General features: G+C 48.4%; 1 protein-coding gene across 4 annotated transcripts in view; it reads left to right on the top strand.

Moving 5' to 3' along the window:
- plxdc2b (plexin domain containing 2b) overlaps nt 1–13451 on the top strand; it is a 45689-nt gene extending 32238 nt beyond the window's left edge. For all 4 annotated transcript variants that reach the window (XM_029146571.3, XM_055508576.1, XM_055508578.1 and 1 more), the window contains exons 8-14: nt 1998–2093; nt 2181–2262; nt 4086–4146; nt 4234–4396; nt 7741–7779; nt 9946–10112; nt 10769–13451. In XM_029146571.3, coding sequence (XP_029002404.1) covers nt 1998–2093; nt 2181–2262; nt 4086–4146; nt 4234–4396; nt 7741–7779; nt 9946–10112; nt 10769–10888 — 728 coding nt within the window. In that variant the 3' untranslated portion in view covers nt 10889–13451. The remainder of the gene's footprint in view (nt 1–1997; nt 2094–2180; nt 2263–4085; nt 4147–4233; nt 4397–7740; nt 7780–9945; nt 10113–10768) is intronic.
- The last annotated feature ends 250 nt before the right edge of the window (nt 13452–13701 follow it).

Raw genomic sequence — 13701 nt, 5'->3', positions numbered from 1 at the left:
TCTACATGTAGTGGTGAAGAGGAGTCATTTTGTCCTTTGCAGAGGTTCAGTCTCTCGAGAAAAAAAGGATGAGAGAATAGTTGCAAAGAAAATAAGGTTCTGGTTCTTGATTTGCTTTCGATCTAATTAAAGGCTGATTATGTGAGGGGAAGGGAAACGCTTGGACACCGGATCACGCGGTGATGCCAGACTACTAAAAGGATTCTGATGGTTTAACTTTCCATGTCCTGAGAACATTAAGTCTTAAAGTCAGTGTAGCAGAGAGAAGACGGAGAGGAGAGCCATGACCGCTACGGGCTCCGCTATGAAGAACCTCTCTGCAGGCAATTACTGCAGTCACAGGGACATATTTTAACCCCTCTGGAGCTTTGCCTCAGATTAAAAGCTCAAATAAAGTATATCACAGAGCCTGCAGGCGATGCCGGCCCTCGGCCCATCCAGCAAATGCAGACCAGGCCACCACAAATGAGTGGTGGCCTGGTGTGTAATTAAGGTCAGGTACACGCTCATAGGAGGAGCCAAAGCCAGATTAAACCCTCTCCGTTACACTTACTCGTAACATGAAGCCTCCACTGTCTCTCTGTTCTTGGTGTCTGTCCCAGCAGGAAGACGCCAAATCAGGAGCAGCAAATCTTCACTTTATGGGTTTTATTCTGGATATTTAGTTTTAGGTTTTAGTCATTAGTGAGCAATAAAATCCGGTGTGTCAGAATGAGCATCCAGACAGCTGTTCATGCAGCTGCTTCACCAATAACAGCACATTTTATACTGTAACTGCGCTGGTTAATGACCCCATTTTGCAGCGCCACCGGTGGAAGCTACAGTAGCTAAGTCCTCCTTCGGCTCGGTTGTGTTCAAGCCTCCTTCCACCTACGAGCCGCCGGCCAGCGAGCCTGCACACTCGCCGCGTCAGGCTCCAGGGCCGTCCTTCCTGCGGCCCTTACGTGTCATTAGGCACCTGATGATCTCCTCTCGAGGGGCAGGAGGAAGTTAGTCGCCATGGGAGGGGAGGAGAGGGGGTAGGGAGCTGGGACGTATTCTCAGATTAAACTGAGCCGCCTCGCCTTTGCTGCTTTGATCAGTGGTCCTGGGTTTAATCGAGCCAAGCAGGTCTGCAGGGGGACGACTTCCTATCATATGAGGGAGCCGGCGCTGGAGCCAGCTCAGTTATGCGTTCACAAATGAGAAATCAATCAGCTGCGCAGAAAGTCTGACTTTACTGCTTAGACTGAAAGGATGCTGATACAACACACACATCTGCACTAAATGCGAAGCTACAGCAAAGTGAAGGGAACCCTCTGTCCACGCTTTGCTGAGCTCATCTCGTAGCATCATTACTACGGACGTCACAGTGACATCTCCCAGATTTCCCAAAATGGCAAAAAACACTTTTATGAACTTTATAAATCCGCTGTATTGAAATTCAATTTTTTAGCTCATTGGTCAAGCAAATACAAAGTCCTGCAGAAAATGTCATGCTGAGAAATATCACCGAGTTGCAGCTGCAGCGGTTTATTCTGCAGATTTATTGTTTCCTTTCTGTTTTACATTGGGTCAGGAAGTCACATAAAAACCCCACAAAAGCAGCAGCAGAGAGTTATTATCGGAGCTGTTGGGGGAGATTTGACTTTAACTGCGGATGCATTTGATCCTCTGCACAAACAAGCAGCCGCAGCCAGAATGCGATGGGAGTGGGCGATGTCCAGTGGTGTCCAATCAATCGCTTCATCTCATCCCGGCTGATGAATCGCCGTTAAGCAGCCTTTCAGCTCGGGGTGATTGATATCAGCTCCCGGGGGAAATTGCCACGTCTATTGCCAAGTCGTGGGTTAACGCGAGGCGAGGGGGGGGCGGGGGTTCAGCATCCAGCCTCCCGCTCCGCTTCCTCTTTCTTTCTTCAGGGACCACTCGTCCCGCGTTTAATCTCAGTATGGAAGATTTGCGGCGGTTTGTTCACGGTCTCACTCCGTCTCCTCCCTCTCCCCCGTGTGACACAGACGTGAGGCGGAGGACGATCTACGAGTACCACCGCGTGGAGCTGCTGAAGACGAGGATCACCAACTCCACGGCCGTGGAAATCACGCCGCTGCCCGGTAGGGAGGCGCGCGGCGTCGTGCCGCGTCCCGCGTGGCCGCGTGTCAGTGCGGCGCGTTCACGGTCTGACCTTTTCTCCTCCACAGCCTGTCTGCAGTTCACGAGCTGCGGCGCCTGCGTCTCCTCGCAGATCAACTTCAACTGCAGCTGGTGCCATCGGCTCAACAGGTCGGACACCTTCGGCTCGTTCTGCCTCCATCCTAGCAAATGAAACCCATGTATGAGTAGGAAATATCACGTCTTTTAACGTGAGAAATAGTTCCAGGCGTGCAACATAATGGTGGTGTTTGGGTTCCGTGTGCCGCTGATGGAGACGCACTGAGCTCCCGCTGACGTCTCCAGCCTCTGCTCGTCTTTGTATCTCATCCTCCCCGTCTCCCTTTGCTTCAGACTGAAGCAAATATTTGAGCTGCTTTCCGAGCGTTCGTTTACTCTTCCCCCGGAACGTTCTGACAGCTGAAACGCGAGCGGCGGCGGCGGCCTCTCTGTCCCCCCCCGTTAGAGCAAGATTGGAAAGTAAATTGTGGAGCGATAGTAAAAAAAAGAAAAAGCTGAAAAGTGTCAGCTTGCAAGTCAATCGATGTTTACTGTGTTGATAAGTAGGACGCTTGTCGGAGGCCGGTGTCTGCGTTTCTTCCTTCTGTGTCTCTGAGCAGCTCTCCTGCATTTTCAGCGCCTTGTGCATCAAATATTCATCTTTTATTCTGTGGCTAATGCGGTGGACCGGAGGAAGGTGCAGCGCCTCTCTCGCATCCCTGGACGTTTCATCTGACAGAGACGAACCAGACGTGTTTCAGCCTTTATGGGCTCCGCTGCCTGTAGCGCTGCTCTCATTAAGCTGCGTTTTAATTGCCTGCCTAACTGCGTTAATCTGACCGCTCAGCCACGCTCGGCCCTGATGAAAGGCGCTGACATTTCTAAAGACCACCTCTAATGAACTCCTCTCGGGGCCAAGAGCCGGCGAGGTGAGAGAGCAGCGCCCGTCGCACGCCCGCTGCTGTGGGTGAGCTCTGCAGCCGGGGCCGGAGTGGGTTAACGGAGCATGACAGACATGGAGGACGCTGTTGGTGCATTTGGAGAGATTCGTTGTAGTCTCCGTGCGAGCTGTTATTATGTTATAATGATGTAATTACAGGCCTACGAATCTGTCACTGCGACAGGAGGTATCAGGCCCTTCACGGATGTTGTGATGAGCCTGTTGAAACTCATCTGATGCTTTTTGTGACTTTGTTCCCGTCAAAACATGACCCGCTGCTGAAAAATGAAAAGCAGCGGCCGCGGGATAGTGTGCGATGGAAGCTGCTGTTCAGGGATCGTAACGGTCCGCTTGTTTCGCTGTCTATGATTTAAGAGTGTCATCCACACACGGTAGTGAACATGTGAAATCCCTCACGGGCTCATTTCCATTCCACTGTAGACGCTCGGGCCGGTTCTAATTAAAAGCTCTGTGCCTTCGATGGCAGCCAGCTGAGATGGAACCTATTGAGAAGAAACAAAACGCGAGCTCCCCGCGGGGACAGGTTAGACCAGACCTGCGCCGTAATATTGTGTCTCATTCTGCTTCCCTCTCGGGGGGCGGGTGTGTGTGTGTGGGGGTTTGGAGAAAGTGGAGGATTAAGTCGGGAAATCTGTCTCGCCTGATTGAACAGATGAGGCAGATTTTTTTTTTTGGGGGGGGGGGATAAAGGAATGGGATGATTAGAGAGGCAGGAAGATGAAAAACCATTACCATAACAATATGTGCGCTGGAGAAATGGGGCCTGCTGGGACGTCTCAGACTCGGCTGGACTCGCATTGTCCCTGCAGCTCAGCACTCACACACTCGTGCACCAGTTGCGCGGTGCGTTTCTCTACTCAGTGGGAGATAATGGGACGGTGATGTCACAGTAGTGACCCGTCCATCATGGTGGATAAGCAGCTGCTTTGACCCAGGACCCATCGCAGGCGTGTTTACTGTTCTTAGCTGACTGTGTGACTGTGTCCTCTGTTAGATGCTCCAGTGGCTTCGACCGCCATCGTCAGGACTGGGTGGACAACAACTGCCCGGACGAGGTGAGCGTACCGTATGCGTGAGTCCTCCACTGGGGATGATGGATGCTTCTCCTGCCGCTCTCACCCGCGACCGTCTTTGCGTTTCAGACTAAGGACAAGACGTGCGACATCGCCGACACCACGCACCCCTTCCCGCCCTTCACCACCGCCGTCGCCGCCGCCACCAGAACCACGTCCAGGAGCAGAGAGGCCACGGCGGGCAGAGACGCGGCCTCCACCTCCCACCCCCCCACCAGCGCCCCCACCGAAGGTAGGGATGACGCGGCCGCGGTGCCCCGGCTGCTTTTCAGCCCGTGATGGATGCTCCGTGCTGGAGAAGACGTTAAATGAGGCGCATTCGCTGGAACTGTTCTTTATTGGTATTGATGATTTTTTTTTTTTATTGCAACATGCACAAGACGCCGTTCCCTGTAGCAGAATGCATCAATATGTACCGTAGGTCTCCTCTTTAGCTAAAAATAAGCTTTCCAGATGGCAGCGAGTGCAGCGAGCGGGCAGCTGTGTCTGTAGCAACTTTAAACAATGCAGATTGAATTGGGACAGATCTCACCAGTCCAGAACAGACGTGCCCACACAAACCTGGGATGGTGACGTTGGGCTCCGCTGTCTCGCCATCAATCACCGTTTTCACAAACCTCTTATTCCCCATAACCTCCTTTTCTTACGCGGCATCTTCTCCAATGCATTTATGAGTTTGAGATTGAAACTTTTATCAGTGAAGCCAAATGAAGGCAAGGTTCTGTTCTTTGCTTTTATGAGTAAGTGGAGAGTGACTCTACAATCATTGTGGAGTTTAGTGAAATTTAATTCATCTGATGGAAGGTTTTCTAACACAGTTTCCTTGTTTCTATTCTCTGTCTCTGTCTCTGTCTCTGTCTCTCTCTCTCTCTCTCTCTCTATATCTCTCGCTCTCTCGCTATCCTGCTCGTATCATCTCTCGCTGCTCTAGCTCCTCTGTCTCTCTTTCTCTCTCTCTCTCTCTCTCTGTGTTGCTCATTCTCATTTCAGGGCTAATATAGAAACAAAATTTGATTTTAGTTAAACAAAACGTGATCTGAACAATTTCAGTTTTGACAACAAAACATAGATTCGTTAAATACATTAAATAGATGTTAAATGTCTTATCAAATCACTAAAAGACCAAAACCAGCAAACACACTTCACATTCTCAGTATAACAGACAAGTCTCTGCATAGGTTTCATCTCCAGCAGAGGTCAGGCAGGTTTTGGGCACGTGACTCGCTCACTCACCCAGCGGGAGTCTCACCTGAAACGTACCGCAGCATAATCTCTGTCATCTAATGCGAATCCCGTCTGAAAGGGAGCAGGCAGGATTGTTTTGCTGATGGTAGGAAAACAGCCAAGGTGTCCTCTGTAGCGTCTCGCTTCCTTCTCCTCCGTCTCTCTCTCGCTCCCTCTGGAATAGACGGCGAGCGAGTCGGGCCGGGTTTAATGTGCCGTCCTCAACGGTTCCTATAGCTCACGCAGGGCCATTCATCTCAGTCAGCCCCAGATGTGGTCGCTGATGAATCAGAATGATGGGCAAGAGCCGCTCAACCGATCAATTCATGTATTTCCCATAATGACGTGTGTCTGTGAGATTGGGCACGTTACACTCAGTGTTTACAGCGGAGCTGAAAGCACACGCCGTTCTGCTCGGAGCCTGCGTTCCCATCGTGCCTTGTAGTAACTAACGAGCACAAAGCGCGTCGGGCTAATGGACGACCAATCACTGCAGACATCCACTCGTCTCCTGGTGATGAATGGATTTACTGCAGCCTTTTATGAGCAGGGAGAGTCTCTGAAGGACATGACACTGCCTTCTGCATTTAATTATTACATTTTAAAAAGAAATGTGCGTTAGGGTAAAGCTCATTAATGCACTGGTCCATCTAATATAAGCCTACTGATCTATTATTCCAAGTGCACTCAGCATTGTCTCGAGATAAACTGTGTATTATTAGTTCCTAGACAAACTGGAGCTGAAGATTCCTACCTTTAATAATGGTTTTGGTCGCGGGTGATGAAATAAATCTGCAGACTTGTCACTCACCGTGAGCTGGAGCTAATGTTTTCTGAAGGTGTTTGACTTTGGATGTGATTCCTGATGGGAGAGCTTGATGCTTGAAAGGAGGAATATCACATAGACTCACTACAAACCAGGCTCCTTAAAAGGAGGAAGGTCAAGGGCAAACTCTGAAGCACTTTCTATTAGGAGAAATACAATTAAAGCCTCTTCAGTATTTCTTCCATTTCTTCTTGCTATTAATCATTCAAACAGCTGACTTTGTTAGTTTGTTATAGATTAAACATTTTCTAGTAGAATACTGCGCTCAGCTTTTTCTATTTTGACTTTTAATAAATTCTACATTCAAGTATTTAGTTTTCACAAAAAGCCTTTACCTTCAGCGCTAAGTGAAGCTGGAGCCTTTTCAGCTCCCACTTTGTGTGGGCTGAGTTTAAATGGACAGTCGCCGGGCGGCTGTGAGCAGCTCAGGGAGAAGCAGCCGGGATGCGGCGAGGGATCTAACAGAGGACGAGCGGTGCGTGAGGTCAGCAGGCCTCGCTGTGGTATTTGTTGACACTCGGCCCGTCTGACATGTTCAGCGGCGCCGTTTCCACAACACTCAGCTGCTGGGGTCAGATGTCACGTTGGAGAGCAGCCTGGGCGGATCACGCACATGCAACTGGACGAGAGAGTGGGAATGAAGGGAACCGTGCAGCAGACGAGACTGCAGCATACGTGTAGCTGTGATTTCCTTCCTACAATGAAGCCTTCCAGTATTTTTCTTAGACAGATGTTCTTGGACCATTGAAAGTATAGCAAATATTTTTAAAACTAAGCCGGTGATTTAAGTACATAAACTTAATGTCATGAGGCTTGAACAAGTTTATGCAGAAGACAAATTATGATTTAATATGTCAGTAGGTGCAGTGTCAGTGATTTAATAGAGATAATTACTGGTATCAGGCAACTTTCATCCAAAGATGCTGGGATGAGATACAGTCACATGTAGATGCTCTGCTGGTGCTAAAACATCAGTGATGATCCATATTCATGAACCTCACCCTGGCCTTGACTCAGATTGAATTGGGGCTGTGTCTTCCTATAAATTATCTAATTTAATGATTCATTTCAGACCCAGACATGTGGCTGCATTTATTCTCCTTTGAAAGTGAAATGGAAAATCCTTTGGAATTAAATCATTCAAGGAAATATGTGTGTGCGCGCGTGCGTGTGTGTGTGTACATTTGCATAATGTGAATCCTATGGTGTGTGTAACTGTCTGCTACACTAGGAGAGGAAGTGGGTCACGCTACATTTTCATCCTTCACATGTATAGTTAACTCCAGACGGCTGTATGCCTTGAATTATGCATGTTATGCACGTTGGGCCATTATATTCAAAGCACTGCTTTTAATCACATTTGTATAATAAAATAGTGGATTTCATGTTGAAAGGAAGACGATCCACTAATGAAGGAAGCTTAATCTCATTCGGGACTTTGTTGGAGTTGTTTACAGTGTCAGAGCTTCAAAAACAAACTACAAAGGGAAATATTGATTATGGTCCTTTTCTTTGTCTCCTTACAGACGACACAAAGATCGCTCTGCATCTCAGAGACAACCAGGGTACGTTCCTGCCTTCATTCCTTTCACTGCTGCCTTAGTACTGTATGTATCTGTGAGTCCCCTTTTGTTCTGTTTTATCCTGACTTTGTGAAAACACAACAGGCCAGGGTCTAATTTGTGTAGATCAATTACGCCGTATCACCGTTAATTTGGGAGCTATTAACCTTCAAAATGCAGCGTTTCACTTGCACTAAGCACCGAAATGCTTTAAATGATAATGCGTGTAACCATCCAAACACCCGATGGCTTTCAGCTCCATCAGTTTTCAGAAATAGCCTCTCAAATGTTTCATTTCCTGCTTGAGAGGAATTGGAAATCTCCAGCTTCTCTCACACTTGGGCTACACAAACACTGCACGTCTCTCATCTCCCGTGCCAGCGCTCTGATAAAATCCTTGCATTTTTATAAGGCGCAAACACGAACGGGAGCCACCGTGATCGTCATATTTAGGGGTTGACGACGTATAAAGCGGGATTTTTTTTCTTTTGCTCCCGAAGACGATAGTTTACGTTTCGATGCGACGTTTAATTGATCAGACAGCGATCGGCGTGCTCGCTGTCACAGGAAATGACACGACTGCAGGCGAGATAACAAACACACACTTCATCACAGCAGCATCTACTCGCTACAAACGCTCCTCCGCACTGAGTTATAGGGCTGCTCCAACTGTCAGCTCCCTAAAACCCATTAGCTGAGTGAGAGAGCCGTTGCAGGGCTCCGTTGTCCCTGCGGATCTGATGTGGAGCTGGAAGGGAACGGCTTGGTGAGGCGCCTCCTCCTTATTGCCGTCTAATAGCTCCGCTGTTGGTGTTTGCTCAGGCTCCTCGGGTCTGAGACGCCACCAGGACGAGGCTAATTGAAACCGAACTCGGGGCGATGTGGTTTGATCGGTTCAATGACGAGGTGGTGAGTCTCGTACAGTGCGCGCTGCAGCGTGGCTGTAGCCGCATCACCACCAGGTTTGTCTGCGCCTCCATGGAGATGTGTTTTCCCTCCTCGGCCGCTTGCCCCCTGCTAACCTACGGACACTCCAGACTCACGGCCTGAGCCATGGTTTGGCCTCCTGCTGCCCAGGAGGAGCCGACTTGATCCTGTGCCTCTGTGACACACAGGAGAAACTCCTCCTCGGTCTGCGTTAACAGGATTAAACCCACACATACTGTACACGTGTTTACTGATGAGCTGTACGGAACAGTATATGGGCTTTTTTGGCACCTTTTTACTCTGTGTGCTGAAAATCAGTGAGACAAGAAGCAGGGGAGACTCCGATCAGCTAGTTTAGTGGTGCCAATAGGAGCTAATTAAAGCCGAGGGGCTGGAGCTGAGCTGCTGTAATTGTGTACGATAGGGTGTGAGAGCAGAGCCCTCCTCTGCTGTGATCTCCTCTCTTCTTCTATTCAGAGTATGTGTATTTTTTCTTATTTCCCCCGTTCGGAGATCGTTCTCCCGTAGATGAGAATAAGAGATCCCCGGTAGGTTTCAGGATGCTTTCTTCATCTTCAAAGGAACCATCAAAACACCTGCTGATTCGACTTTGAGCCGCCGATACGAATCTGAGGAAGGGCTTCACAGCGAATGGTGACTTCTAAGTTTCCTGAAGGACGGACTCGTTGTGTAGTCACGGCGCACAGCCTCTTCAGTGTGCCGAGCCACGACTGGAGGCTACAGCAGGACTCCTCCTCCTCCCCCTCATCCCGCTATAAGGACCAAACCCTGACAACCTTGCTATGGGACTTACTCCTACTTGTACCTGCAGGAGTGGGGAGCGCGAATACCTGATCAGAGTACAAAGCAATTATGCCGCACAGTGAGAAAGAAAGAAATGTCCTTTCAGGTGACTTGGAAGCTGCCGTGCTTCTTTATGAAAGGAACACTCTTGTATATTTATATTCATATAGGTCTCCGTTTGAAAGTTACTGTAAATGTCTGTTGTCAGCGTGGTGACAAGTACATTTAAAAAATGAACGCTTTTGTGAAGGCTGTGTGCCCCCTGCTGGTCAACCATAGAACTGCAGCTTAAGGAGAAACCCATACTGTCTATTTACTGTAGTGGTTGCTGTTTCCCCAAACAGGTTAAATACGTATAACAACATGATTTACATATAGCAATATGTAATAACTGTGTGTGTGTCCATATAAAAGGCTCTTCTCTGCTCTGTATTAAAGCACTGCCAGCGGAGAGCGCTGTAGACCGGATGCCGGGCTCCCACCCTCTGCACACTGGTCTGATCCTCAGCATCCTCCTGGTGATGCTCATCATGGTGGCTGCTGTGCTGGTCACGGTCTACGTCTACACCCACCCCACCTCTGCCGCCAGCCTCTTCCTCATCGAGGTGAGCGGGGACACGCAGAGGTTTCTGGTGTAGCTTGGTTCATCGGGACTGAAGGCGTGAGATCGGTGGTTGATTAAAGGCGATGTTGGTTTTTGTCAAGGCCTGTAATTACATCTGGATCATAACCTCAACAAACAAGTCACCGATCTCGTCAGAAGACGTATGTAACTTAAAAAGGCGCTTCAGTCCTAATTTGCCAAGCTGTGGTGCGTTGTGACGTCTGTCTGCTCCAGGCTGCCTGACCGCGCCATAAAGAACGCACCATCTGCACGGAGGCTTGTCTGGACGGAGCTCGGTGCTCTTTTTTCCTCAGCTCCTCTCTCATAAATATGCAGAATGAGTTCCAGGGGAGGATGATGAAACCCGCTGCACACACTCTTTCTTAATAAAGGAATTTAAATTTGCTGTGGCTGAATACGTGCTGTTCGCAGTTCTGCTCACTTTGAGAAGCTTTGGAAAAAACAAATGGCGGCACCTTATGTTGAAGTTCCTTGTTGACAACATCACAAGGTCATTATCGGTGACAGAACATTGTCTGCCAGAGAATTTATGATCTACTTTCTGATTCTAGTCCTGTGCATCCGGCAGTCTCTTGAAGTCGCTGTCACCTCTGACCTCTGCCTCTCCCCTCGTCCCCGTGTGTGCCCTCCTTGCAGAGACGTCCTAGCAGGTGGCCGGCCATGAAATTCCGCCGGGGGTCGGGTCACCCGGCCTACGCCGAGGTGGAGCCGGTGGGCCAGGAGAAGGAGGGCTTCATCGAGTCGGAGCAGTGCTGAGGCAGGCGGGGGCCCTGGCATCCCCGCAGCCCCCTCCTGGGCCGCCCCCCCTGCCCCACGGGGACGTCTTGTCGGGGGCCCCGGGATCTGTGGACGCGGCCCATCGAGCGCTAAACGAGACTGGAAACAGCGGCCAGTGATATGAGGAAGTGAGGAAGGGGCCGGTAGCCCGCTGTCAGTGGGACGTGGCCTGGCAGAGGGAGGTCGGGCAGCGTTTGAGTGGCTGAGGACCTGTTCAGCCTGACTTCCTGACTGCTGCGGCGTCTGAGGGGGGAGCGGGGCCAATTATACAATATATATTTTCAGAAACAATACAGAGTATGTGAACAGAGATTTCCACTTTCTCGGCAGTGGTTATACATTAGAGGCCTTCGTATATATGCCCATCAGGTGTGACTTCTCTTCCGTTTTGCTTTGAGCGTGTGGGTTTTTACAGGTTGGTCGGCATCGGCTGCGGCGTCGCTCTTCGACGCCCCCGCAGGCTGGATCCACGGCTCCACAGCGCTCTGCACCGGCATGCAGGCGTGTGAGACGTGAGCTGCGAGTCGAGCTCTGAGCAGACCCGCCTTGGTGTTGGATTAAGATGCTTCTAGTTCCTTTAGAATAGTTTTTTTTTTATTTGACCTTTTTATCCTGCTCTTTGTTTAGTTTGGTTCATTGATTCCTTCATCCTTTTATTTCTGGCTCTCCTTATTACAGCTGTGCCATTTTGTTCCGGACTTGACTTTGCACTTTTTTTTTCCACGCACATTTATATATTTCTTTTTCCTCATTTGACATGTGATACTAATGCAAAATACAAGACAGGCGCTTGTGAGTGTCAGTATATTTTCTAGAGTGTACGTGATTCCTGGGTGAATGTGAGAGCGTGAGTGTGAAGAGCGTTGGTGACGGGACGTCCACGCGTTCCGGGGATCGACGTATGGATCGGTGTTGGGCTCCACCTAGTTAGCTCCTATGGATTTGAATCTGGCATATTTGTAAACAGTTTGTGACACTGGTCCGGTCGGAGTCTTTCGTTTTGTTCTCCTCTTCCTGTATGTTGCCCGCCTGCTGCCCGTGTCCACGCTCAGCAGCTCTGGCTCACCCGCCTCAACGCATACATGTAAATACCGAGGCCAAAACATTTGCAGATTCAGGTAACTCACGGCAAACATTTGTAGTCTAGCAGTAAATGTAGTACTGAAAAGCTTTTTTAATTTGACGAGTGGCCTTTTTTCTCAACTTTTTTACTTCAATGTGAATGATGTCCCAGTCATTGCTGTCACTGATCAACACAAGGCTTCAGACTGAACTAATTAATTTTTAATGTTCAATATTATTCCACGATGAACCACGTTTAACGCCAATGATTGTAGACACGTCGTAGAGACACTATGATAATCCTGGAATCCTACTGAGAAATAAAAAGTGCAATATGACACGTATTCAGTTTGACACTGACAGTGGATACAAATACTAGTAGCTGTTTTGTTTTTATTCACACATTGAGACCAAAGATTGTTGAGCAGTGTGACCACAGTCGCTGCACCTCACCATAGTTACAGCCACACATCTAAGAGTCTCCTCAGTCAGCAGCAGCTGTAACTGAGGTGTCCAAGACGTTTTAAGAGCTCATTACTAACACAGCAACACAGGTGAGCACTGCTAAGTCCCGCCCCTCAAACAGAGACTGTCCAATCATAGTATTTATTTTGTTCTGTCTGCTAATGGTTACATTTAGAAAACCCTATTTTAGCCTCCATGCTTCAGTTTAGGTAATATTTAGCAACCAACAAGGAAAAACTAAGAACAATAAACCTCTGAAGCGCTGATTTGATACACACACACCACCCAGGGGGGGGGGGCTGGCTAACAGCTGACTCGTTTTATTAAAATGCAAATGAATCTCCTCAATATAGCAACTTTAATTAACACATCAGACATAAGGTACACACCCAAAGATTGCACACAGCTACGCTCATGTCCCTGCTACAACACAGGCCACAGAGGAACGAAGCAGAGGCTTAGTTTAGCGGCGCTAGGTTGATCCCTGTGGAGAAATGCTTCTTTTAGGAGCTTGGAACATCGTCTTGTTGCTCACTGCCACCTGAAACTGCAAGTGTTTTCACAACCCACTGTCAAAATGCAGTCAGACAGTGGCTGACGGTTGGATTTGTACATGTTAAAAACTAAATCCACGACTCGGATCGTAAAAACGAGAGCTGATCAGCAAAGTCTTAACGTGCTTTCATTGGACTAATTGCTTTTACAGTCTGTTTCACATGAGGAGAGGCGGCATCATGGTGATGGTTCATGGTGCTCTGTGCTGTGCTTCGTTCTTTGACTCCGGAACTGGATTAAACAATGATAAATCAATGACTTGTTGACGACTGCCAGAGCTCAGTAAAGAAAAATAGAACATTTCACAATAATGACCTTGATTGTTTCTTTTGTTTAGACCATATCATGGCATGAAAGAGCACACAAGACTCAAGATCACACAGTATCATAGCTGTCTGTAAATTCTGTAACTACTGTTGTTTTGATTACATTTGAAATAATAAACAATGTTGTTAAAATACTTGTGTACACAAACTTTTCTCACAAGCTGATATTGCACTTTGCTGTTGCCATTATTTTGCAAATAATCACTTCCATCGACTTTCGTTCATGTGAAACCCTCAAACCAGGTGGATGGTAGATGTGCTTTCCTGCAGGCAGAGGAGATGATGCTCTATAAAAAAACAAAGGAGAGCAGACCTCAGCAAGCTGCGAACAAGCAGTGTATGGAAAAGCATATTTCCATCAACAAAAATATCATTGTAAAAATA

Source organism: Betta splendens, chromosome 4 (genome assembly GCF_900634795.4).
Source record: "Betta splendens chromosome 4, fBetSpl5.4, whole genome shotgun sequence".
Taxonomy (NCBI): domain Eukaryota; kingdom Metazoa; phylum Chordata; class Actinopteri; order Anabantiformes; family Osphronemidae; genus Betta; species Betta splendens.
This window is presented reverse-complemented; position numbering and strand designations above follow the sequence as displayed.